Source organism: Diceros bicornis, chromosome 20 (assembly GCF_020826845.1).
Source record: "Diceros bicornis minor isolate mBicDic1 chromosome 20, mDicBic1.mat.cur, whole genome shotgun sequence".
NCBI classification, from domain to species: Eukaryota; Metazoa; Chordata; class Mammalia; order Perissodactyla; family Rhinocerotidae; genus Diceros; species Diceros bicornis.
Genome location: NC_080759.1, coordinates 33,493,076 through 33,520,210, shown reverse-complemented (window position 1 = coordinate 33,520,210; position 27,135 = coordinate 33,493,076). Strand labels below are relative to the sequence as shown.

Genomic DNA, 27,135 nt, shown 5'->3' with positions numbered 1-27,135 from the left:
TTTGATATATTGTAAATGGAATCATTTTCTTAATTTTTTTTCAGATAGTTCATTGTTAAGTGTATAGGGACACAATTGAGTTTATATGTTGATTTTGTGTCCTTCAACTTTACTGAATCTCTTTTTCAGTTCTAATAGGTTTTCTTGATGCAGTCTTTAGAGTTTTCTGTGTATAAGATCATGTCATCTGCAGAGAGAATTTTACTTCTTCCTTTCTGATTTGGATGCCTTTCCTTTCTTTTTCTTGCCCGTTGCTCTGGCTGGGACGTCCAGTACTATGTTGAATAGGGGAAGAGTGGGCATCCTTCTCTTATTCCTGGTCTTAGAGGAGTGGTGAAAAGATGAAAGCTCTTAACATCATACCGTTGAGTATGATGTTCGCTGTGGGCTTGTCGTGCCTGGCCCTTATTACGCTGAGTTGCATTCCTTCTATACCTAGTTTGTTGAGAATTTTTAACATGAAAGGATACTGAATTTTTTCAAATGTTTTTCCTGCATCTATTGAGATTATAAAACAGGGACCTTCTTAATGAGAACAACATGGAAAAGTTGTTAGTCCTCTCAGTTTGTTCATTGGTCTATTCCACTGGTTCTCAAAGTGTGGTTCCTGGACCAAGAGCATCAGCATCACCTAGAAACTTTTAGGAATGTGAATAATTGGGCCCCACCTCAGACCTACTGAATCAGAAACTCAAATAACAGCTCTGGGGTGGGGCCCAGTCATCTGTGTCAACAGGCCCTCTAGGTGATTCGATGCAGCTATAGTTTGAGAATCACTGATGAACTCTTACATTGAGCACATACTCACTGAACCTCTTATATGCTCTGGGTTCTTGTCCTAGGCCCAGGATACAACAGTGAACAAGAATAATGAGAAACTTGCTCTCACAGAGCTGGCTGTTTGGGGGAGGATCTATAAACAAGCAACTAGTGTGAAGGTGCAGTGAAGGTGATTGGAGGGACAGGTGACACATGGGAGAGAAATCCAGCCTTGGCTTGGTTCAGAGAAGGTTTCCAGAGGATGATAACACAGAAGCACGAGGAAGAGTCAGGAGTTAGCTAATTGAAGGTAGGGGTGATTGTGGTGGGGTGGGGTTGGGGGTCAGTTTCTAGCAGAGGCCAAAGTGGTAGAAGGTCAAGTGTATTTCCAGAGAGAATATCATATGGAAAGGCTCAGTGCTTTTAGTGAACTAGTGTCATCTGGCAGGAGTCACCAGAGGCCAAATCATAATAAACCTTATAAGCTATATAGAGGGAAATAGGAGATTTTATCCTGAGTGCAAAGGGCCACAAGAGTGACAAGATCAGATTTGCCTTCAGAAAAATCACTCTAGCTTTAGTTTTGAAAATAGATTACAGGAAGACAAAACAAGTTATGACTGTTGCTTTAATTCGGGTACGTCGTTATCCTGGTTTAAATTTAGGCTAGTGGCAATGGGGTTGGAGAGAAGATGCTTCAAGAGCTATTTTAGAAGTAAAATCAATAAGACTTAATGATTCATCAGACACAGGGGAGTGAAAAAGTGGGCTGAGAGGCCAGATGTCTAGCTTAGGCAGCTGAGTGGATGGAAGTGTCATTGGCTGTGATATAGAAGATGATAAGAGGAACAGCTTGGGGGTGGAAGGTGATTTGAGTTGTGAACTTAAATAGGACAAATCTGCGTGTCTAAAATATGAAAGACCATGTGAAGATACTTCTTTTATTCACCTAATCAACATCTGGTCTGCTCAGTGGTTCTGTTAAATGAAGGGAAAGACAAGCTTTGTATAAGCACAAAGAAGTGCAAGTATCCATGGATTCACTCTTTTCTTAGTGAAAAATTCCAAGAGTAGCTCTGCCCTCTCTTTGTGCTAAAAGGTTATTTCTTTAGATTCACATGTCTTTACTCAGTCAGCTTGATAGTCTCTCTTTTAATTAGAAGAATTAGAAATTACGAAAATTAGATGATGAAAAAGTAGATTTTAAAATGACTACCTATTTCAAGTTTCATGAACTAGCAATGGAATTTTGAACACACTTCCGTTTGTTACAAAACATTTGTGCGTTGGCTGCTAGATTTCTTTCTGCTTATAATCTAGGCCTGATATTTACCTGGAAAATGGGATGAATTAAGTCTTTCTGGCTTTCCTCACTTTCCACCAGGATGCTATTAGCATCAATTTTTCAAGGCTCTAGCTGGAGATCTGTTCAGGGATCCAGCAACCTAAGGGACATTAAAGGGAGTTGGTGCTCTGGATATTTCCATCAAGGGAACTCCATCTCTGTGCTGTTTCTTCTTTGTGCTATTCCTATAACCAGCCTGGGGCATGCAGCAAGGGGCCTCCATTTCCACTGCCTCCTTTTCATTAAGTGTACTGTCCCCAGCCTCCCTGTGCAGCTGACACAGTGCCGCTGCTCCACAGTGGTGGAATGGGAAATTCCCATGTGCAACATGGCCAGTTTTCCCATCCATCCTTCTCTGCTCCAAAGAGAAAATGGTGTTTGTTGGGGCTAGGATTTCCTCTGCTTCCCTCAACTATCCGCTGCTTTTTGGGAGTGTGGCATGAATCTCGTGTCAGCCTTGGATGCTTTTCCTCTGGCTCCACTTGCACTGCATCGCTCAGAAGTGCCATCTATTGTAAATGCTTCTCTAGCTTCCAAGTTGTTGCAGTTTCCCCTGGAGTTTATATACCCTTGTTTTAGTTGCGCTTGTGAAGAGACAGCTACAGACCTGTACTCAAGTTGATACCCTACCTAGTGATTCATAAAGAAATGTAATTATGTGAATGAAATGATGAGATTTAGGGTTAGAAAGAGCACTTTGACTCTTTTGGAGGATAGGTCTTGGAGAAGGATTAAGGGGAAGGCATGGTAAGGAGGGCTGCTGTTGTCCAAGGTTAGGGCAGTGTCAATAAGCATAGAATAGAGTAGGGAGATTTAACAACATATATAGGAGGTAAAATAGACTACTTCTTCCAGAATTGCATATTAGGAGTGATAAGAGAGGAATGAACTTAGAATGGCCCTAAAATTTTAAGTCACAGAGTCATAGATTTACAGGGTCATCACTTGAGATGGGGAAATACCGGAGGAGGACCTGGTGTGAAGGGGAGTTAGTGAGCCTAGTTTAGGACTTGTTGAGTTTAAAGTACTTCATAGGCATATAAGTAGAGATACATATTCAGACTGTGACTTTAATTAGGGTCCCAGCTAGTTCTATAGCCATTTGGCTAGTGTCTTGGCTGGTTCTTGGGATTCACACCAACTCAATCATCTCTACATCCCCAGAACATTTTCTGTATTATTTCCTTTGAACTGGCATTTGAACACCAGATCCTTCTCCCACTTTTTAACTGAAAGACCCTGGAATACTTAGCTTCCAGGTCTTTCCTGCAGTGTTCCATTCCTCCATGAGAGCTACTCGGGCATCTTGGGAGAATTAAGCAATGATATGGACCAGAGTAAGCTCCTAGCTCCAGCTTATGGGAGAGGCAGAGGGCCCGGCCATCAAATTGAGGGTGTTTTGGGTTGTATATCTGTCTAAACCTTCCCCAAATATGGTTAAATATAATTAAAAGAGAAATGTGACTTCTATTTTATTTTTTATTTTAGTCATTGCAGATATAGAATATTTCATTTACGTTATGGGTTAAATAGACATCTGTAGGCTGCCCTACGCACCTAACCATAACTTATATCTTTCTTTCTATGAGAAAATATATCCCACATTCCCGTGAAATTTTGGGGAAAAGTCTATTTCTAAAACATGAACTACTTGTACAACGGAACAAAAAAATAAATCATCTTTTCCACTCAACTTTTGAGTGCAGGTCTTCATACACTTGATGGTTCTTCATACAGAAGCTTCATTTACATAGCATTGACTCAGCAATTCAACAATTTCCTTTTCTTTTTCCCCTTTTAATCATAATGTGTTGTCATCCAAGCAATAATTAAAATGTATCTGACCAGTCCAGTTTGTTCTTCGTAAGAGTCAGAATGACCAGATCTTTTTTTTTTCTGTCTCTATGTGTTTGTTTATTGTTGTTATTATCTACTACTTAATGAAGGAAATCATGCGGTATTTGACCTTCTTCCTCTGACTTATTTCACTTTGCGTAATACCCTCAATGTCCATCCATGTTGTCACAAATGGCTGGATTTCATTGTTTCTTATGGCTGAGTAGTATTCCATTGTGTATATATACCACATCTTCTTTATCCGTTCGTCCCTTGATGGGCACTTAGGTTGCTTCCAAGTCTTGGCTATTGTGAGTAACGCTACAATGAACACAGGGGTGTATGTATATTTATGCATTGGTGTTTTCAAGTTCTTTGGATAAATACCCAGCAGTGGAATAGCTGGATCATATGGTAGTTCTATCCTTGATTTTTTGAGGAATCTCCATACTGTTTTCCATAGTGGCTGCACCAGTTTGCACTCCCACCAACAATGTATGAGAGTTCCCTTCTCTCCACATCCTCTCCAACACACGTTGTTTCCTGTCTTGTTAATTATAGCCATTCTGACGGGCGTGAGGTGATATCTCATTGTAGTTTTGATTTGCATTTCCCTGATAGTTAATGATTTTGAACATCTTTTCATGTGTCTGTTGGCCATCTGTATATCTTCTTTGGAGAAATGTCTGTTTAGGTCTTTTGCCCATTTTTTAACTGGGTTGTTAGTTTTTTTGTTGTTGAGATGCATGAGTTCTTTATATATTTTGGAGATTAACCCTTTATCAGATGTATGGTTTGCAAATATCTTCCCAATTGTTAGGTTGTCTTTTTGTTTTGTTGATGGTTTCCTTGCTATGCAGAAGCTTTTTAGTTTGATGTAGTCCCATTTGTTTATTTTTTCTATTTTTTCTCTTGCCCAGTCAGACATGTGCTTGAAAATATGTTGCTAAGACCGATGTTGAAAAGCGTACTGCCTATGTTTTCTTCTAGAAGTTTCATAGTTTCAGGTCTTAGATTCAAGTCTTTAATCCATTTTGAGTTAATTTTTGTGTATGGTGTAAAGTAAGGGTCTACTTTCATTTTTTTGCATGTGGCTGTCCAGTTTTCTCAACACCATTTGTTGAAGAGACTTTCTTTTCTCCATTGTATGTTCTTGACTCCTTTGTCAAAGATTAGCTGTCCATAGATGTGTGGGTTTATTTCTTGGCTTTCAATTCTATTCCATTGATCTGTGTGTCTGTTTTTGTGCCAGTACCATGCTGTTTTGGTTGCTATAGCTTTGTAGTATATTTTGAAATCAAAGAGTGTGATACCTCTAGCTTTGTTCTTTTTTCTCAGGATTCCTTTAGCTATTTGGGGTCTTCTGTTGTTCGATATAAATCTTAGGATTATTTGTTGTATTTCTGTGAAAAATGTTGTTGGAACCTTGATAGGAATTGCATTGAATCTATAGATTGCTTTAGGAAGTATGGACATCTTAACTATGTTAATTCTTCCAATCCAAGAGCACGGAATATCTTTCCATTTCTTTGTGTCTTCTTCAATTTCTTTCGGCAAAGTTTTATAGTTTTCGGTGTATAGGTCTTTCACCTCTTTGGTTAAGTTTATTCCTAGGTATTTTATTCTTTTTGTTGCAATTGTAAATGGGATGGTATTCTTAATTTCTCTTTCTGCTACTTCGTTGTTAGTGTATAGAAATGCAACTGATTTTTGTATGTTGATTTTGTATCCTTCAACTTTACCGTGTTCGTTTATTACTTCTAAAAGTTTTCTGGTGGATTCTTTAGGGTTTTCTATATATAAAATCATGTCATCTGCAAATAGTGACAGTTTCACTTCTTCCTTTCCAATTTGGATCCCTTTTATTTCTTTTTCTTGCCTGATTGCTCTGGCTAGGACTTCCAGTACTATGTTAAATAGGAGTGGTGACAGTGGGCATCCTTGTCTGGTTCCTGTTCTTAGAGGGATAGCTTTCAGTTTTTCACCATTGATGATGATATTAGCTGTGGCTTTGTCATATATGGCCTTTATTATGTTCAGGTACTTTCCTTCTATCCCCATTTTATTTGAGTTTTTATCATAAATGGATGCTGTATGTTGTCAAATGCTTTCTCTACATCTGTTGAGATGATCATGTGAGTTTTATTCTTCATTCTATTAATGTGGTGTATTACGTTATTGATTTGCGAATGTTAAACCATCCCTGCTTACTTGGAATAAATCCCACTTGATCATGGTGTATAATCTTTTTAACGTCTTGTTTTATGTGATTTGCTAGTATTTTGTTGAGGATTTTTGCATCGATGTTCATCAGTGATATTGGCGTGTAATTTTCTTTTTTTGTGTTGTCCTTGTCTGGTTTTGGTATCAGGGTAATGTTGGCTTCGTAAAATGAATTAGGGAGCCTCCCCCCCTCCTCAATTTTTTGGAAGAGTTTGAGAAGGATAGGTATTAAGTCTTCTTTGAATGTTTGGTAGAATTCACCAGGGAAGCCATCTGGTCCTGGACTGTTATTTTTGGGGAGGTTTTTGATTACTGTTCCGATCTCCTTACTGGTGATTGGTCTATTCAAATTCTCTACTTCTTCTTGATCCAGTTTTGGAAGGTTGTATGATTCTAAGAATTTATCCATTTTTTCCAGATTGTCGAATTGGTTGGCATATAGCTTTTCATAGTATTCTCTTATAATCTTTTGTATTTCTGAGGTGTCTGTTGTAATTTCTCCTCTTTCATTTCTGATTTTACTTATTTGTGCCTTCTCTCTTTTTTTCTTGGTGAGTCTAGCTAAAAGTTTGTCAGTTTCGTTTATCTTTTCAAAGAACCAGCTCTTGGTTTTATTAATTCTTCCTATTGTTTTTTTTTGGTCTCTATTTCATTTATTTCTGCTTTGATTTTTATTATTTCCCTTCTTCTACTGATTTTGGGCTTTGTTTGTTCTTCTTTTTCCTGTTACTTTAGGTGCATTGTTAGATTGTTTATTTGATATTTTTCTTGTTTGTTGAGCTAGGCCTGTATTGCTATAAACTTCCCTCTTAGAACTGCTTTTGCTGTATCCCATAAATTCTGGCATGTCGTATTTTCATTTTCATTTGTCTCCAGGTATTTTTTGATTTCTTCTTTGATTTCTTTGTTGACCCAGTCGTTGTTCAGTAGCGTTTTGTTTAATCTCCATGTATTTGTGGCTTTTCTGATTTTCTTCCTATAGTTGATTTCTAGTTTCACACTGTTGTGGTCAGAAAAGATGCTTGGTATTATCTCAATCTTCTTAAATTTATGAAGACTTGTTTTGTGGCCTAATATGTGATCAATCCTGGAGAATGTTCCATGTGCACTTGAAAAGAATGTGTATTCTTCGGTTGTTGGATGGAATGCTCTGTATATATCTACTAGGTCCATCTGTTCTAGTGTGTCATTTAAGGCCAATGTTTCCTTATTGATCTTCTGTTTGGATGATCTGTCCGTTGGTGTAAGTGGAGTGTTAAAGTCCCCTACTATTATTGTGTTACTGTCTATTTCTCTTTTTATGTCTGTTAATAATTGCTTTAAATATTTAGGTGCATCTACATTGGGTGCATAGATATTTACAAGTGTTATATCCTCCTGTTGGATTTTTCCCTTGATCATTATGTAATGCCCTTCTTTGTCTCTTTTTACAGTTTTTTTTTTAAAGTTTATTTTGTCTGATATGAGTACTGCTACCTCAGCTTTCTTTTCATTGCCATTTGCATGGAGTATCTTTTTCCATCCCTTCACTTTCAGTTTGTGAGTGTCTTTAGGTCTGAAGTGTGTCTCTTGTATGCAGCATATATATGGGTCTTGTTGTTCTAGCCAGTCAGCCACCCTATGCCTTTTAATTGGAGCATTTAGTCCATTGACATTTAAAGTAGCTGTTGATATGTTTGTACTTACTGCCATTTTTTAACTTTTTTTTCCTCAGTGTTTTAGTAGTCCTTCTCTGTTCCTTTCTCCTTCTATACAGAATTAGTGATCTCTTTAGTTTGACCTCTGTCTGAAAGCTCTACTCTTTAACTCCCCTCCTCCCTCCTTTTATGTTTTTGATATCATATCTAACCTCTTTTTTGTGCATTTGTATCCATTACCCTCTTATCATGGAAATAGATAATTTTTCCTATTTGTGGTCTTCTCTTTTCCCCTTAAATCAGTCCCTTTAACATTTCTTGTAGCACTGGTTTCTTGGTGACAAACTCCTTTAATTTTTGCTTGTCTGGGAAATTTTTGATCTCTCCTTCCATTTTGAATGATAACCTTGCTGGGTAGAGTATTCTTGGCTGTAAGTTTTTTCCTTTTAGCACTTTAAATATATTGTGCCACTCTCTTCTAGCCTGTAAGGTTTCTGCTGAGAAGTCAGCTGATAGTCTTTTGGATTTTCCTTTGTATGTAACTTGTCTTTCTCTTGGGGCTTTTAGGATTCTCTCTTTATCTTTAATTCTGGACATTTTGATTATGATGTGTCTTGGTGTGCCCCTCTTTAGGTTTATCTTTTTTGGGAATCTCTGTGCTTCCTGTACCTGGATGTCTGTTTCCTTCCTTAGGTTAGGGAAGTTTTCATCTATTATTTCTTGAAATAGATTCTCTGTCCCTTTGGAATGACCAGATCTTATCTCAACAACTAAATTGCCTTGCTGTGTAAACACAGCCAAATATAGAATATATTCTATATTAAATATAGAATTCATTTGGAATAATAAATCAAGGTTATATTTTTTAAAAATATGGTTGTGATGGTGCCTTATGTCTCCCAAACCACCCCAAAATGTGGTAGTAGTTTGGGCTAGGCTCAGCTGAGCTGTCCTTTTGCTGGTCTCAGCTGGCCTCACTCAGACACCTTTGGTCAGCTGGTGGGTTGGCTGGAGCTGGCTGACTTATGAGAGCATCATCAGGTCCAGCTGGGAAGACTGGTGCCTCTCTCTATATGCTGCCTCATTTTCTAGCAGACCAGAAAGTGTGGTGACAGTGGCAGGAGTCATAAGAGAATTAAGAAAGTCAGACCTCAAGTGTTTATATTTTTTGGGTGTTTTTTTTTTTTTTTTTGCTAATGTCCCATTGGTCAATTCAAGTTGATGGTCACCCCGTACCCCATATTTAAGGAGTGGAAAAATAGATTCTACTTTTTGATGGAAATACCTGCAGGGTAACATTGCAAGGCTGTGGATGAAGAAAACAGAACTTGTGGCCATTTTTACATTCTGCTTCACTTCCGTTATTGGATCTCAAAAGGAAACAAATGATTAACACTAAAGCTTCTAGAATTTTATAACTAGATGAGACATATGTTCCAAAGTTGTTCATGAATTTATTTTTTATCTGATATATGTTACTGACAGAAAAAGAAATTCATATTTATTTTCAGTTGAACTTTTATTTAGGCTACATTTTAATATAATTTCCAGGTTCAGGTTTTGTTGTTTACCACAGAGTGTTATTGTTGTTTGTATCTTCATTTGGAAAATATGTGTAGCATTTCTCCCATAATCTCAAAGTGGGAAAGATGATTTGAAACAATGTCATCAATGATGCCTTATTTTCTTCCTAAATAATTTGGATTATTGAGTGTTAAATAGACAACTCCAACATTTCAGTAGTCTTCTATGTCTTCCCCCTTGAGAACTTTAATTACCCTTAGCTTCCACATGATGTCTCTGTTTAGACAGAGTGAGAGAGCTTGCAGGCGCTTTGGAAATCATCTTCCACGTAAAGCCCTCATTTTACCTGTCAAGAAATAGGCCCTGTAAATTCCAGTTACTTGCCCAAGGCCACACAGCCAATTAATGGTACAACTGAGGCGGCAAGGGCCAGGACCTCTGATTCCCAGTTATCCACTGTTCACTTGCTGGTTCCCCTTCTATTCTCTCAAAATAACCAAGAGATCCAAGAGACTGCATCTAGTTTCTCTTTCAGGTAACAACCACTCAGATTTTCTAAGATAAGCAATAGGTCATTTCCCCTTAGCCTTTTCTCCAGTCTTCCCATTCTAGTGGATTTTAGCTTTTCCTCACACAGGTATTGAGATGTCCCCACTGGGAACTAATCAGATCTTCCGTCTTCAGCCAGACAATGTCTGCATTTGTTTTTACAACTAGTATTTATGTTAAAAGTACATGTAGCACAATTCCAAATTTCTGAAAACATGCTTATAAGTTGAGAATTGTATCCCTTGTTTATAAAACCTTGAAAACAATCACCTAATTTATTTTTTATTGGATTTTAAAACAAGTAATAATTCATTTAAAATAATTGTGAGTTGCAAGACCATAATGCTTCTAGGTACCAAAATTATACAATCTTTGGTGGAAATTTTCATTTTTATAACCTGATTTTTTGCCATGTTCAAATTTAAATCAAATGGCAGAAATTGATGTAGATGAATACTATGCCTTTCACACATTATTTATGTATAGGCTTCTTAGCCCAGTGGGAGATTTGGACATCGCCTTGACAGATAATCGGCTCTTCCAATGGCATTTCAGGAGGCTTATCGGGAGGAGCAGCTGATTAACCGGCTGATGCGGCAGTCCCAGCAGGAGCGCAGGATCGCCGTGCAGCTCATGCATGTTCGGCATGAAAAGGAAGTCTTATGGCAAAACAGAATCTTCAGAGAAAAACAATATGAGGAAAGACGACTTAAAGACTTCCAGGATGCTCTTGATCGAGAAGCGGTAAACAACATCTCCCTTAAAAATCTTTCTAAGGTTACTTTTGATCCTTTCAACCAAGTCAGGGTAAACGAAGCTGTATTTAGTTTGTCAATCACTTAATAAGAGTTAATTTTTTATATGATCTCTCTACTATCTCCCGTTTTTGTTCCTGTATAACTACATTGACAGCGCATATAGCGTCTACATACCACACTCTCTCCCTTTAGTCTTGATTCTCCAAGTATTTAACACTCACCACTAGTCCTTATGTCCACATCTCTCTGGTCATTATTGTTATCTGAAACTCAAGTAGATTCCTCAAGAAGGGCTGGGAACAATATTCCCTGAGTTCTTGTATATTGATAACAGTATGTGCCTTTTGTACTTGATGGTCAGTTTTGCTGTATATAAAATTCTTAGTTCACATTTTCTTTCCTTGAATCTTTTAAATACATTATCCCATTTTCTTCAGGTATAAAGTACTGCTATCAAAAAGATTAATGTTGGGGCTGGCCCAGTGGCGTAGTGGTTAAGTCCTGGCGCTCCGCTTCAGCCTCCCGGGGTCCACAGGTTCCGATACCGGGAGCAGATCTATGCACCGTTTATCAAGCCATGCTGTGACAGGCATCCTACATATAAAGTAGAGGAGGATGGGCACGGATGTCAGCCCAGGGCCAATCTTCCTCTGCAAAAAAGAGAATTGGCAACAGATGTAAGCTCAGGGCTAATCTTCCTTACACACACAAAAAAAGATTAATGATAATCTAACTTTCATTTTCTTGAGTTGTTACTCTTTTTCTCCAGATGTATAAAGGACTTTCTTTTTCTTTAAAGTCTACTAAGTTTACTAGAATAGTATTTGTGTTGGTTATGCTAGGTGAATATTCTCAGCCAGTGAGAGCACTTTTAAGATGCCTCCTTTTAATAAGACACCATTAGTCTTTAATAAACAATTCCTTACTTTCTGATAATATAAGATTTCCCAGGCCCATATTGTTCTATTCCTTCTTCAGAGCTGCAATAAGCCATTTATCTAGGGTACTCGGGTTCATTGTGTTTGAAAATGGTATACAGACACCAAGACCTGGGTGCTAGGTATGCTCTTGGCTACTATTACATCATTGTGTCTATGTCCTTTTATAGCTCTGAAAATCAAAATATCCAATCTTTTAATTATTTAATACATTAATATTTTTCCTTATCTTTCTATCTATGGATTCTAATAACCAAAATAGATTTATTTTATTAATGGGTTATATGGATCACTTCTTGTCTATTTCCTGCTGGGGACATTTCAAATTTATTCAATCCATTAGTCCAGATTTGATTGAAGAAATACAAAACTCATGTGAATGGCATTTTAGATAGCCTGTCTTTACTGTCATAAAATATTCATAAAACCAGGTTGAACAGAAGAGAAAACCTTTTAGAAAATAGGAAGGCAATGCTTTATTTATCAGATTAATGGTTTCCACTGTGGTATTCCGTGAAAATGAAATACAGCTTTTGCCAAAATTATGCAAATTTTTAGAAATACCATTTAGAAAGTACTGTATTCTCCAGAGTCAGGAAAATGGTGCTTTTGCCTTTGTAGAACAGACGTAGCCGGAATGTTAGGGGTAGGGGTAAGGAGCCATACCCCATGAATTTGAGCTGCGTGCACACTGATCTCAAGTGTCTTCTTCAAGAGCTGAATTATCTGGATAATTGTTTCATCCCTTTTTTTTTATTGTGAGGAAGATCAGCCTTGTGCTAACATCTGCCAATCCTCCTCGTTTTTGGCTGAGGAAGACTGGCCCTGGGCTAACCTCCGTGCCCATTTTCCTCCACTTTATATGGGACACCGCCACAGCATGGCTTGCCAAGCGTGTGTTGGTGGCGCGCCCAGGATCCAAACTGGCGAACCCTGGGCCGCCACAGCGGAGCGCACGCACTTAACCGCTTGCGCCACCAGGCCGGCCCCCCATCCCTCTTTTTTGATAATAGTAAACGTGAATGGGCTGAGTGGCATTTGCTTACATTAGAAATGATGTGTTTAGCTAACCTTTCTAAGTTCCTATTTGAAACATATTTTATAAACCTGGTTAATTAAGTGCAGAATAGCAAAGCATTTATAACAAGACTGGACTCACTGTGATGAGAAGCATTACCTGTTCTTTCTTTGACTGGGCTTTGGCTGACTTCAGAGCATTGGGACATGCAGGCCTGCTGGAGCCTCAGAGACCAGAACTGTGAGGTTCTGAGGCACCTGAAAAAATTTACATCCCTTCCTCTCACGTGATTACCTTTTCCTAAAACTGAGATATCTGCTTCCCTGGCACCCTCGCTTAGAGATTACTTATTTTCACAGTTTTCCTCTACAATGTTGACTTTATCACCTCCTCCATCTACAGTGGCTGGTGCATAAGTATGAGCCAAATAAATAAATGCTGAATTGAATTTGTCAGATGAACACCATCACCTTTTCTTTCACTATTATTCACTAAATAAACAAAATACATTTTACTCCCCAGAGCATTATCGTTCTGCTGCTTCCTTTTTGTGAAAAAGAAGGGAGAAGTTTTTAAAATCATTGTTATTCTTCAATTGTTATTGTGCTTGTAGTTTTTATTATTGTTTGTGGTGGGATAATTCTAGAAGTACTCTTAAATTTATTAAGATTTTTAAAGTTCGTTAATGATCCTCACAGGTTATTAGTAATACTTCATGTTATTAATATTAGTTGTTAATTTGCTGTTAACGTCGTCACTTTCTACTGAGTGCTGCTGTGGAAAACATTCTCTGGTTCTCCTCCTACTTCTTTGACTGCACCTCCTCAGCCTTCTTTCTAGGCTCATTCTCCTCTAATACCAAAACATTTAATGTTGGGGTTCCTCAAAACTTAGGCCTCCTTCTTCCCTCGTCTGTGTTATTTCCTCAGACAGTCTCTTCCACAAACAGGGGCTGTAATACTGCAGTAGGCGGATGACTCATGAACTGAAGCCTCTGCCCTCTGAGGTGGAGACACTGTGTTCCACTGCTTTCTTGACGTCTTGACTCGTATATCTCAGAGACACCTCAAACTCAACTAAAGCCAAATTTACAGCCTTTATCACTAAACTGGTCCTTTTCAAGGTTCCATTTCTCAACAAATGGCATTACTGTTTATTCAGTTGTAAAAGTTCAACTGAGACTCCACTTGAAGCCTGCGTCACCCTCACTCCTCCATACACTTATATGATGTGGGATATAAGTGATGTGTGAGATATGATGTGCTACTGACTTCATGTACTAAATATCTCTTCAATTTGTCCATTTTTCTCCATGTCGACACTACCACCCCGTCTCTATGATTACTACTGCAATGATCTTCGTTTTTAGTGGCTGTCAATTGGCAACCACAACTGGAGTATGTAAGAGCATAACATTCCTTATGTTCTTCGAAACAACCTAAGCTGAAGTCCAACAGCCTGCCTCTGCCCACAGAGATGCACAGGGCCCCTGGTCGCAGGGCCAAGTCATCAGGAAAACACTGCAGTCATCAGGCACGAGCCCAGTCTGTTGCCACTGAGACCTCAGCTACCCCAGCCCACACGTGGCCGTCAGCGGCACATGGTTGTGACATTTCAAACCATTGTCCGTTCTGCAGCCAGAGGAATCTTTTTGACTCTCAGATTTGACCACTGCCCTCATACTCAAAAACTCATCCTTGACTTTCCACCAACCAGACCCCTGCTCACAACTTGTTCCCCTTCATCTCCTGGACTCTGACCACACTGGTCTGCTCTCAGATGCTGGAACAAATTGTTTCTTCTACCGTTTCCCCTCTTCCCAAATGCCTTTCCCCGGTTAATACTCATCTTTCAGAGCTCCGTGCACATGCCAACTCTTGTCTAGGTCAGACCGCCTGTTATGTACCCCACAGCCCACAGTCTTTCCCTCGCGACGCTTATCAGAGTGTGTAATTATACATTTATTTATATGGCTTTTTGACTGCCTCTCCCACTGGATATAAGCTCCATGAGGACGGGAAACATGTTTGCTTCTGCTCACTACTGTTTCCCCAGGGCTTAGCCCAATGTCTGGCACATTTAAAGAAGGAAAGAGAGAGAGAGAGAGAAAAGGAGAAGGGAAGGAGCAAAAGAGAGAGAAAGAGCTTCATGTTTTTCACCATCAGGAGTTTTGTTTGTTTATTTTTAGATTAAATCTGCTAATCTCTTCCTTTAAGGAAACTGGATATCTATTCTATACAAGACTATTCCTGATTTCAAATTTCTGTGCCACCTGCTACTATTATTAATAATAATACTAATTAATTACAATAATATTTAACATTTTCTGAGCATTTCCTTTGAGTCAAGCATTGAGCTATGTTCATTACATGCGTATATAATTCTCCCAACAGGCATTTGAAGTGGGCACTATCCTTACCTACACGTTACACATAAGGAAGATGAAGCCTAGACAGCTCCGAGTCACACGGCTTGTCAGTGGTGTGGCAGGGCCACAGCCGGCTCTAACAGCCTCCAGAGTCCAGGCTCATAACCACTGAGCCTTCCTATCTCCCACAGACTTCCTTTTTCCTTTTCCTTCTTTCTTTTTTTAGGGCTATAACTCGCTTTGCTGTAATGGGACAGGAAATTGTGGTGGGTTCAGCACAGGGTGGGGTGGTAGAGGTAGATGACTAGATAGCTAGAAAGAAGGAAGAAAGGCCTGGAAGGAGGGAGGAAGGGCGAGAGAGGCAAGAGCAGCACCAAGGTTGAAAGCTGCTAGGGACCTTCCGTTGTTCCCTTCCAGGTTTTGTGTCCATCATATCCTAAATGTTTCCACATATTTTACAGGCCCCCTGTGGTAAACCATCCTCACCACCCGTTTTAGTGTCACTCTCTCCATAAATTCTCATCTAAATACTCTGACTCTCTCAGATTCCTCTTTCCTCTGAACTCTTTACACTTCAGGAAGCATGCCATAGAACTTTGCACTTAATTTGTGTGCTTTCTCCCTGAAAACAGGGCCTACAAGACAATACAACAATAACAAATTCTAGTGTAACTCCTGAACCTGCCGATTGTACAGAAATGACCTTAGCGGTCACCCAGCCCAACCCTTTCCCAACAAAAATAGACAAAATAAAACAATAATAGTAAAACAAATGAACCTTCCATTTGGTTCAGTGGGTAATAGTGGTCCATTGTCATGCCTTTAGCCATTTGTGAACAGAATCGTGATAAGAAATACTTGCTCTGACAAGATGATTTGGTTGATTTTTCTGTGAATGCCATGTGTTATTAATATCCCTGCTTCACGTTGAGGAAATGGAGGTGGAGGGAGGCTCCGACTCGCCCGAGGTCTCGCGGCTGGTGCTTGACCTCTGTACACGAGCCGGGGCTTGAATTTGACCACACCTCCTCCAGGGCCCATGTTTACCTCCATTTTACACGCCCTGGGTTCAGTGACAGGAGGCAAGTCTTGCTTCTGGAGCAGGTTAGCATGCGATAGAATTTCTCGCCAAGCTGGTATAGCTATTTGAAAAACAACATTTGATCCTTTGAATTTCACTAATCGAGTATCGTGTTACCTCAACTTGGCTGGGCTAAGGATGACCTTTGCATTTTCTGAGAAGAGAGGGTTCCCTAAACAAAATAACAGGGCAAACCAAGCAGAGAGTGGGGACAAACTGTTGAAATATTTCATTACTTTCTGCAGAAACAGATGTTTCTATGAATGAATTTTATCAATTTATTAAGGCTGTAACAGCAAATGGTTTTGTTGTTGTCTAGACACATTTAACATTGGTAGGCAGATGTGTGATATCTCAAGCCACTATAATCAGGGAATTTCCAAAATATTTTCTAAGTATAAATCTCTATCCTAGAACTCTCCCATGAAAAGACAGAGGGCATTGGCCACAGCAGATGTGTCAGGTTAAGGCTCCTGAGTTGGGTATGAAGGGGCCAGCCCTGCTTGGAGTCTGGCACAGACTTGCCTGTTTCTCTGTGATCCTCGACTGAATATTTGCAACTCAAGAAATCAAGACTTCTTTTTAAACACTTGAGATCCAATTTATCATTAATCTACATTGGTCTTTCACTGGTTAGGCCACTTTTCTCTGTACTGTGTTTCACCGATAAGCTAAGGGTAGGATAGTTGCGATATTGTCTTGACCATCATACTCAGTACTTAATGTATTAAGGAGAAAGTACTCTTTCATGATTAATTTTTTTCCTGATGTAAAAAGAGATTTCATTATATTTAGAGATTTTTTTGGCTATTGAAATGACATTTTTGTCATTTGAATCATTGCACAATTATGGTGACTTAAAAATATGTCTTTGCCTTCTTAGGCTTTGGCAAAACAAGCCAAGATTGATTTTGAAGAACAAGCCCTCAGAGAGAAGGAGCTTCATGAACAGATTGCTGTGGAAAGAGCTCAAGCTCGTTACAAAAAGCATTATGCCATATGTGCCGAAATTTTGGATCAAATACTTGATTTGTCCACTAAAGTGGCAGACTACCGAATGCTGACAAATAAGTAAGTATTGTTTTATAATTAATGCCGTAGAGACACCGCAGAGCAAGAGAAAGGATAAGACTATAAAGTAGACACTAGGTTGATAAGTAAAGAGAGACAAAAATGTTTCATGAAAAGGAGGATGAGAAGTGGGGACCAAGATACTTTGATCACTGACTTAATTCACCCACTGACTAGCCTTTATTTAAGATGTATTTATGTGTGTTTTAACATTTAAACTTTCTGTCTGAATGCTTTATAATTTACAAAGACAACTATGATAGTTTATTTGAAACTTTACTATTTGTTTGATAATTTAACTTGGAACATCCTAGTAGAATGAGATTATTTAAAGATTGTTTTACTAATCATTAAATCTATTTATTTTCATTGCACCTTGTTTCTAAAAGAAATCATCATGTTTGTTAGGAAACATTCAGCAACACAAAAATATGAAGAATATACCAAAAGAAGAACAAAGGAACATCCAAATTAAAGTAGAAAGTTAAGAACAAGGGATAAATTGAAACACAGTTATACAGGCAACAAATTTGCCAGTTGCTGCAACTGAGCTGCAGATTTTTATCTGAGCTTCCCAGTGGCCAAAGCAAAAAGGGAAACACAATCTACCACATGATTTCCATTTTCCATTTTAGTTCTTTATGGAATACAAACTTTTCTTAGCACTCAGTTTAGAATAATAATTTTCTCATGTGGCCTCACCTAAGGTACACTGAGAGGTGTAGTGGATCTAGTGGAGAATATCCTCAGCAGCATCTTTTAAGCAAATGGAGCATCTGGCTTCATAGACCTATTTTTCATGATGTCCTTTGGTGAAAGCTGTAGGAGAATGACACCATAGTGGATCTCAGTGAAAGTAATTCACAAGGACAAGGATAAGGCAATCCAGTTAAATTTGTGTACCTTTCAAGTTACCTAGACTGAGATCTTCTTGAGAACCCACAGTGAAAAGAATGAAGGCCAGATGACCTGCCAGGTCAGACAGAAGAGGGGGAGAGCATCCCATCACCTTGTACATAATAAGGGCTTTCTCCACAGCTCTTGGCCCTACAGCCATGTTTCTGACCCACAGCCGTATAAAAACCTAGTAAATTACAGAACGTAGTGGTGAGGATATTTTGAAGATAAAACTAATAAGGTACAAGATTGAGAAAAAGAAAATAAATAACACTGAAAATTGAAAGGAATTAAGGAGTAAATATTTAAAAACACTTTTCAGATTAATGTAAATTCAAAAGTTCAGAACTTATAAGAACAGAATTATATGTAGCTAAACTATAAAAGAGTTAAAAAGGAAAGGTGATACAAAATAATATAACGGTAAAAGAATAGATTAAATTACAAAAAGTAGGAGATTTAAATATAAAAACATAAAATAAGATAATTCAAAGGGGAAAAAAGTATAGGATAAAGCAGATTGATTTGTCTAAACAAATAAAACCCCATAATTTAAAATTAAGACATAATACCAATCTCGTTCTGCTCTGGGAAGACAGAGTAAAGATACGCTTTTCCCTGTTCCTCCCACTAAGTACAACTACGGGCCCTGGACACTATATAGGAGCCTGACATGGGAAGACTCTGAAAGGTGGAGAGAAGTGGGCCTGGCCAGTGGCCTCAGGCCCTGAGGAATGGCACAGTGGTGAGCTTCTTGGGTTTTCTTTTTGCCTCACATATCCCAGATTGGGGCTGAATATTCTGGCAACATGGAAACGCCAATGGTGCAGAAAAAAATAGCCCCAACAAAATCCTGCTCTGTCGAGCCGAAGGACCAGTAAAAGAGCAGCCCAGCAAGATGGAAAACTTTTAGACAATAACCACTCTACTCCATCTAAATACCACAGAAAACAATGCAGTCCCACTCCCACCCGTGCCAGCAAAGGCCAAGTAAGGAGCCTGTCTCCTACCCTCATGAGGCTGTAGCAAGGGACCCCAACATACCCACCAGGGTGGCGTCTGGAAGACCAAGTAGGACGCGTGGACTTCCACCCCACCTGGCAGTAATGGGAACTCCTCCCGTCCCCACTGGAGTAGTGTCACAGGAGGCCTGGTGGAGTGTTAGGGCTTTCACCATCACCCACAGGTCACAAGGCCACTCCCACTGCAGTGGAGACATCTGGGAAGCCAAAATTGCCACTTCCCCCCAGCAGTAACAAGGATCGCCTCCTGTCAGGTGGGACTTCTGTCCATAACTGTCAGTTACACCATGGCACCTTCTTTTTCCCTTGCCAGAGCAATATGAGAAAAACCAGCCAGAACAGAAGCTTTATATAAGATTTAGAGTCTTGCAACATAGTACAAAAATGTGTATATTTGAATAAAAAATCACTCATCACACCAAGAACCAGGAAAGGCTCAAACTGAATGTAAAAACTAAATGGAAATAAGGCAACATACAGATGCCTATATATGAGTTGAATTGTGTCCAAAAAAGGTATGTTGAGGTCCTAAGCTCCAGCACCTCAGAATATAACCTTATTTGGAAATAGTCATTGCAGATATGATTAGTTAAGATGGGGTCATGCTCGGGTAGGGTGGGACCTTTATTTAAATATGACTGGTGTCCTCATAAGAAATGGAGACGAGACACACAGGGAGACGTCATGTGACAACAAAGGCAGACTTAGGCAGCTGCAAGTCAAGGAACACCAAAGATCCCGTGACACTTGCCTAGAAGAGCCTAGAAGGAAGACTGTGGGAAAAGGATTCCTCAAATCCCAGTTCTGTGAATGCTTTTGTTGGGAGAGGCTGTGGAGACAGTCTCAATAGCATTGGCTGGGCACCAGCGTGGATGAAACTCGGTGGGGACTCCTGTCTTCAAGGCAATTTAGAGCCTTCCTTTCAGCCCATATAAGTATTATTTCTTCTTGAGCAGGTGACTTAAAAATCAACCTACAGAGCACAGCTTAATAGTAAGTTGAGGACTTCCTATATGTAGTTAGTTTGATGATTGTAATATTTCTCACAGGCATATACTTATCTGTCTTTTATTACTCTATAAATCCTGCTTCATGAAAATTTATATAGAGAATGTATTGACTATATGAAACCATTTTTATTTTAATGAAAAAATACATAAAATTTTAAAGTTCCAGAAATATTGACATAGAATTTTTAAGGGGCTTTTACTTTAAAATTTTAAGTGGCTTTTAACTGCAACTGAATACAATAATTACATATATATATATATGTTAAGATGTTATTAATCTTCACTACTGTCAGTCAAGATAAACTCATGTTAGTCTCGCTACATACTTCACTAAACAAGATATTATCAGTATATTTTTTTCTAAAGCACAGGGATATTTTTGGTATCAGTCTACTTACATGAACTGACTTTTCTTAACACTGCATCTTAACAAAATTCTTAACAGTCAGATAATAGAATATTAATCCAGTAACTGCAAGATTAAGTTTTGGATAATATGTAAGTTGTTAACCATTTACTTTATCATAGAAGCTAATAATGCCTTTTCAATAATTCTGATGTTAAAATATTTCTATGCCTGAGCTTATTAATTTCTAAACTTCCATAACTCTGCAAAGTAACCTTTAGCAATATAAATATTTTATTAATGGAAAATATAATATGATTATATTTGAAGTGTACGTTTAATTGAAATACTACTTTTTTATTGTGGCGAAACATATGTAAAATTTACCATTTTAACATTTTTAAGTGTACAGTTCAGTGGCTTTAAGTACATTCACGTTGTTGTCCATTCACCATCCATTTCCAGAACTTTTTTGTCATCCCAAACTGAAACGCTGTACCCATTGAATAATAACTCTTCATTCCCCTTCCTCCCAGCCACTGGTAACCTCTATCCTACTTTCTACCTCTATGAATTTGTCTGTTCTAGGTACCTCATATAAGTGGAATCATATAATATTTTTCCTTTTGTGTATGGCTTATTTCATTTAGTAAAATGTCTTCAGGTTTCATCCATGTTGTAGCACATATCAGAATAAAATAAATGAGATACTGCTTTTTAAGTTGTAATTTCAAGCTCTAGTCCAACTATTTTTAGAGAAATGCACCTGAATCATGTCAGGCTCTTTCCTTCCTTTGCACATTTTGTTCCTGTTGGAACTATTTTCCCCTTACTCTGTGCTGATTGCCTGCTGGTCATTATCAGACTTAAATACTGATGATAAATCAGAAAAAATACTGAAAAATAATTCTAAAGGTTACCAAATGTGCAATGACAATAAAACCACCATACATTAGATTTTTTTATTACGAATTATTTGCAAATATGTAAATCAACTATCACTTTAAAGGGGCCTTGGTTTTCAGTCTGTTCATTTTGCATAAGAGGACACTGATACTAGGGCATTAAACGATTTCCTAAGATTTAATTTAATGTCACAGCTGGAAATCAAAGAACCTAAGTTTTATGATAGTGCTCATTATTTTCAGATATATTGTTCTGTTAGTGCACAGTCAGTAAGAAAGTTTGAAGAACCAGTGGCTTTAAGTAACATTCATTCATTCAGACCTACTAAGTTCCAGACATTTTACTAAACATCAGGAGTACTACAATAGTGAGTAGAATCCCTGGCCTCTAACAGCAGACCTGAGGAGTGAGTATGATAATAGAAAGACTAAGGTTTAAGGTGTATATTTGATTAACCATTGATTCATCTCTACCTTTTTCTTTTCTCTTTTGCTGTAGTCTGATTCCATATAAATTGATGCATGATTGGAAGGAACTGTTTTTTAATGGAAAGCCCATATACGAGCAAGCCTCTATTAAGCATCTATCAGCTAAGCCCTCCACAGAACAACTTATAGAACTGGAGAAAAGGGACTTGCTAGATAGCAGTGATTATGAAGAATATAAGGTATATACTGCTGTGGGATAATTAGAGAGAATGCAACATAATAAATGGTGTATCTTTAACATTAATCTTGTGATATTATTTTTCTTCATTACTATTAATAAAAATGGGCATTTTATGTTTGCGTTTCCCCTTGGCTTAATTTGCATTTATAGCACTAACTTTTAAACACCTAACCTGTTCATAATCTATTATCTGTTACTCCCAGTAATATTAGAAGAGGGGTCTGAAAAAAAATCAAGCATAATACATTGGGCAGATAGATTTCAGAATTTTAAAAATGTTTGAATTTATTCATTAGCAATTTTCTTTACAAGAGCTGTCTTCCTTTGCTTCAAAAGCCCGTGTTATAAAGTATTTCTCTAGTAATTTATCTAAATAGTGTATTGTTTTTGGAGGCAAATGGAAGAGGAAGAGTTCTGAGTTTTATGAGTAGCATGGATTCAAAATTTTATTCAAAGATTAAAAAAAAGCATTGGATGTAAATTATGCTTCTTAGAAGAGCTGCTGAGTTTCAAAGCCCTTGGGGTAAACAGACCAAAATCCCATTATTGGCACTGCCACCCACCAGCTGTGGGACCTTAGGCAGCCAGCCCCTTAAGTGCTAAGAGACTCGGTTTCCCAGCACATGAAGTGGGGATAATAAGACAACTACCTTATTTTATAATTGTGAAATTTATTAAGATAGTATATGTTAAGCACTTAGCCAAGTGCACTGCATGTTGGATGCAAATAATGCATGTTACTTTCTTCCCTCACCACCTTGCCCTTCCCTTCTCTACTTTATCTCACCTTTAGGAGGAAAGATGGAAAATTAATAGGTATTGGATAGAAGTTCTGGGTAGACCAACAACAATGGAATGAAGAATGAGGCTTTTAGTTGTTAGAAATATTATTGAATGAGTTCCAGAAAGCTAGTAGGTAAAAAAAAAAAAAAAAAGAGGAGGAAAGATGATTGGATCCAATCATTTGCTGATATATAGCAAATACTCAATAAATGTTTGTTGAAAGGATGCATGAACAAAATGGCTGAATGACAGCAGGGCACAGTGTAAAAGAGCACCAATATGTAAATAGTGAAAGAAGATAAGCTTACGATAAAAAGATAAGGAAAGAAAATGAGATTATGAAAAAGTAAATGTATACTGTATTTTAATTAGATGAATCGGTATTTGCATCACTAAAAGAATTATTATTTATTAATGATTGACTAGAACCTTATGGGATATGCATATTTATTTTGTATGGATGTAGAATGTACCAGATCTAGTATGTCCACCTAAAGTATAATGTTACTTAATAAAATACTCGACAGTATCAAAATATGTCAAAGTATTTCTTTCCGTTGTAAATTGAAAGTCATTTTATTTGACAGATTTTGCTGATTCATGGAATATTTATTTCTAAGTTATTTCTTAAACAGTTCTGTCTATTCTTGTTGCTTTCGTAAATCAGGAGACCTGGTAGTCTACAGCTTAACAAAGATTTGTCTTTATAACTTTTTTTCTTGTTTGAGAAATCATTACCACAGGAACATGCCTGTCTTACCCACATCCTGAAGCAGCTGGTATGTTTCTTTTGCAGGAAATTGTAGACTTTGGTTAGGAGTATGTGAAGGTCTGGCAATGCAGTTCATTTTGTTTGTAGCCTTTGCTGTTTTCCTAGAAATGAAAATTACCTTAGGATTTCTGATGTGTTTATATGCTTTGTTCCTTTTGACTACATGATGGAAAATATACCATATACAGGTGTTAGGATATACTGTAAACTATCCTATTATCATCTCCTATTATTAGAGCTTTTATCTCTTCAGGTACTTGTTAAATGTTCCTGCATGCAAGTAAGAAATGTTTCAACTTGTGAAATATATTATCTGGCTAAAATAGTCTTTCCCAAGAGGCAGAGGATCCATACATCCTGGCTTAGCTAAAGGGAATGGTTGTCCACATTTATCGTTGATAAATTTGCTCAGGATTTTTAATCCTTCAAGTAAATGCATAACTTAGAAATTAATATTGAAAAAGTTTACATTCTTAGCATACTTTATTAATGCCCGTACCCCCCATCCTTAAAGAACTGATACCTCTCGGTTTTGAGTCTATACTTTTAAAGCTCTGTTAGAGTAAGCTATCATGTTTAAAATTTTTAAATATTACACCTAGAAATTGGCATAAAAACAAATTTTTTCTCATGTGTATGTCATATATAGCTGCCCCAAATTTGACTCTCATTTCTTAACATTGTTTCCTAAATCATCATACTCTTTACAGAATGGCCGCATGTGAGAGAGCGGTAGTCCAGGAATGGTGTGGCCTAAAATATCATCTATCTGTCCTACGAAGGAGGCAGGAGCAGCGTCACGGAGCAGCCAGACCTCACTGGGATTCCTAGGCAACCGCCACAGGAGAATAATGAGTTATTTAGTAGAGAGTGGGGAGGAGCCCCAAACACCCTATGGACTGTGGGCAGCAGGCTAAGCCAGGAGCCCAGCTAATCTAGCTCAACTGACAGCACAGCCCCCACCCAGCAGCCAGGGTTCTCATTATGCAGTGGACTCATCCTGATAAACCCCAGACTCCCCCAAATGCAAGTCCTTTCCGTGGTTCTTATTAGCAAATGACTGGCAATTCCACAGAATTTCATTTTTATACTAGCGGCTAATTAACAGTTACCTACTGAGTGAGTTTAAGAGCTACTAAAATTTGGTATTCATTAACTAAAATTAGCTCATGGCCATGGTTTCCTGCAGATGTAGATTTTTCTAAGAAGTCGCTGCCACAAAGCACTTGGTGATTTGCAGAGCTCTACTGTGCATGCCCACAAACAAGTTGTAGTTGGAATTCCTACAATTGGAAGGAAGGATGTTTTGTGTCCAGCACATCATCCATGTTGTCTTAAGCTGGTCATAGTTTTTAATTGCTGCTATTTTTGATTTTAATGAAAAATTACTGTTTAAGTTTATGATCAATTGAGTTTGCTGTGGTTGTTGGTTTAACCCTACAGTGTGTGTTATAAGGCACGTTTTTATCAACAAGTCAGAAGGGGTTGTCTTCCAATGTAAGTCTCTTCTGACTTGTTTGACCCAAAGGCTCCAGACTCTTGTTCTAACTCTCCAAGTCCAGCCTTTGATGTTGATCCAGTAGCTTTCTAGACCTGACTTCTGACAGTGGACTCTCCAGCTTAGCCCTTGCCTTGCTCCCTGGCTTCCCAGTGAATGACCCAATCTTCGTAGTTTATTGTTTAGTCAGATTTCTTATGGGCGGAATATCAATTTGAAGGCTGTATCACTCAAGTGACATCACTGGATAACTGACCCTAGCAGAGTGATATATTTTAGTAGATGAGTGTTAAGGGCATGTGAATAGATCATTGTTTTTGTTTTTGTTTTGTTTTGTTTAATTTAAAAGATATATGTTCTATTAGTCAGCTCAGGCCAACATAAGAAAACACTGTAGAACGGGTGGCTTAAAAAATAGGAATTTATTTCTCACAGTTTTGGGAAGTCCAAGATCAAGGTGCCGGCCAATTCAGTTCCCTGGTGGGGACTCTCTTCCTGACTTGCAGACAGCCACCTTCTTGCTGTGTCCTCACATAGAAGAGACAGAGAGAGAGAGAGAGAACTCTGGTCTTCCTTCTTCCTAAAAGGACATTAATCTCATCATGGGGGGGCCCCACCCTTAAAATCTCATCTAAACCTAATTACTTCCCAAAGGCCCCAGCTCCAAATACCATCACAGTGGGGGTTAGGGCCTCAACATATGAATTTTAGAGGGACACAGTTCAGTCCCTATCATACGTGTTTATTCAGGATACATGAAATGTCTCAAAGTGCAAACTTACTGGTCAAGTGTAAGAACCTTTAATTTCAAATGAAATTGCTTGTTTCTTGTCTTCTTTTATCCCCTGCTGAGAAAGAAGTCTTCACTTAATGCCTTATCTTTTAATTTTGAAGATATGATGTTTTTATCTTTTATATTCAGATGTGCAAGAATATAGCTGACTTTTGTAAGCAGTTGCTTATATGATGGGAGTTGAGATATTCTGTTGGGCCATTCTTTAAAAATTCTCCATTGTACCTGTTGCCCCACTTTATCACTTGTTTGGATTAAGACATCAGGGGCATCTGCTAAAATACAAACATTTCCCAACATAGGTAACAAGAATCATGATCAGCCTTCAAAATAGGAGCTAGGAAAGTTTAGTACTGAAAGGAATATTCCCACTAGCCTTCTAGTTTAGTTTTTATGTTATGCGTTTCATAGCTGCAGTTTCTCCCCATTTGCTTAGAGTTTTGCCTCCACCTCCCTAAATTCCCCCTATAATAGTGAGGCTATCTGGCTGGCTTTTTAAGGCTAGCCTTCATTGTGTGGCTGTGTCATGGTGAGGTCACTAGTGTGCCCTAGAGTACTGGTTCATGATAATCAAGCATAGTGATGGTAACTTATAAGAATATCAATGTATTAGTTTTCAAAGGGAGCAATGGTTACCCTGAGCCTGTGGTTGCCAAGAAACTAGGCTATCTTCTAACTGTTGTGGGCAAAGGATTTCAGAGGGCTGGAGTGGGTTTGGCAGAAGTCTGGGACTTGTGTCTATGGGGTAGAGGAAATGAAAGGGGTGCTTATGTCATGATAATTCAAAAGGTATTTGGCTTCAAATTAATAGAATCGGAGACAAGCTGGGTTATTTAGAGAACCATGGGAGGAATAGATGAATTAAGGTATCAAGTTCAAGGTATTAGACCAGAATTGAGAAACAATTTACAAAGCCAAAGAATTGGCACCCAGATAGAAGTAGAATGGAATGAGAGGTGAGAAGGATATAGCCAAAGAGAAAAGTCCTGGATGACATGAATAAGACTCAGGTGAATGTCCACCACTCATTTTTATTTGTTCTTGATCACATAGATTAGGGAGAAGCCAGTCTTCTTCCAAGCTCCCTCCCATCTGGGGCAAGGCAAGACAGAAGATAGTCAAGGCTTCCCTGGGCTTCTTACAACTGATTTTCTTCCTACCACTGATTCATCCTCTACTAACTTTCACAACTACAGGAGCCAGTTTCTATGCCTCAAGTCCAGATTATCTTCAGTCACTTGCTCAGACATCCCACCTAGTATTTTAGAGCAGGCTATGAAGGTTTGAACTCTGAAGCTACGTCTTGGCAGATAAATATAACAAGAACACAAT

The 27,135-nt window shown here is 38.3% G+C and overlaps 1 protein-coding gene across 1 annotated transcript in view; it reads left to right on the top strand.

The window, feature by feature from the left end:
* Positions 1–27,135, top strand: part of SPEF2 (sperm flagellar 2) — a 178,991-nt gene that overhangs the window by 38,249 nt on the left and 113,607 nt on the right. The window contains exons 8-10 of the mRNA XM_058564248.1: positions 10,429–10,617; positions 16,920–17,107; positions 21,787–21,955. Coding sequence (XP_058420231.1) covers positions 10,429–10,617; positions 16,920–17,107; positions 21,787–21,955 — 546 coding nt within the window. The remainder of the gene's footprint in view (positions 1–10,428; positions 10,618–16,919; positions 17,108–21,786; positions 21,956–27,135) is intronic.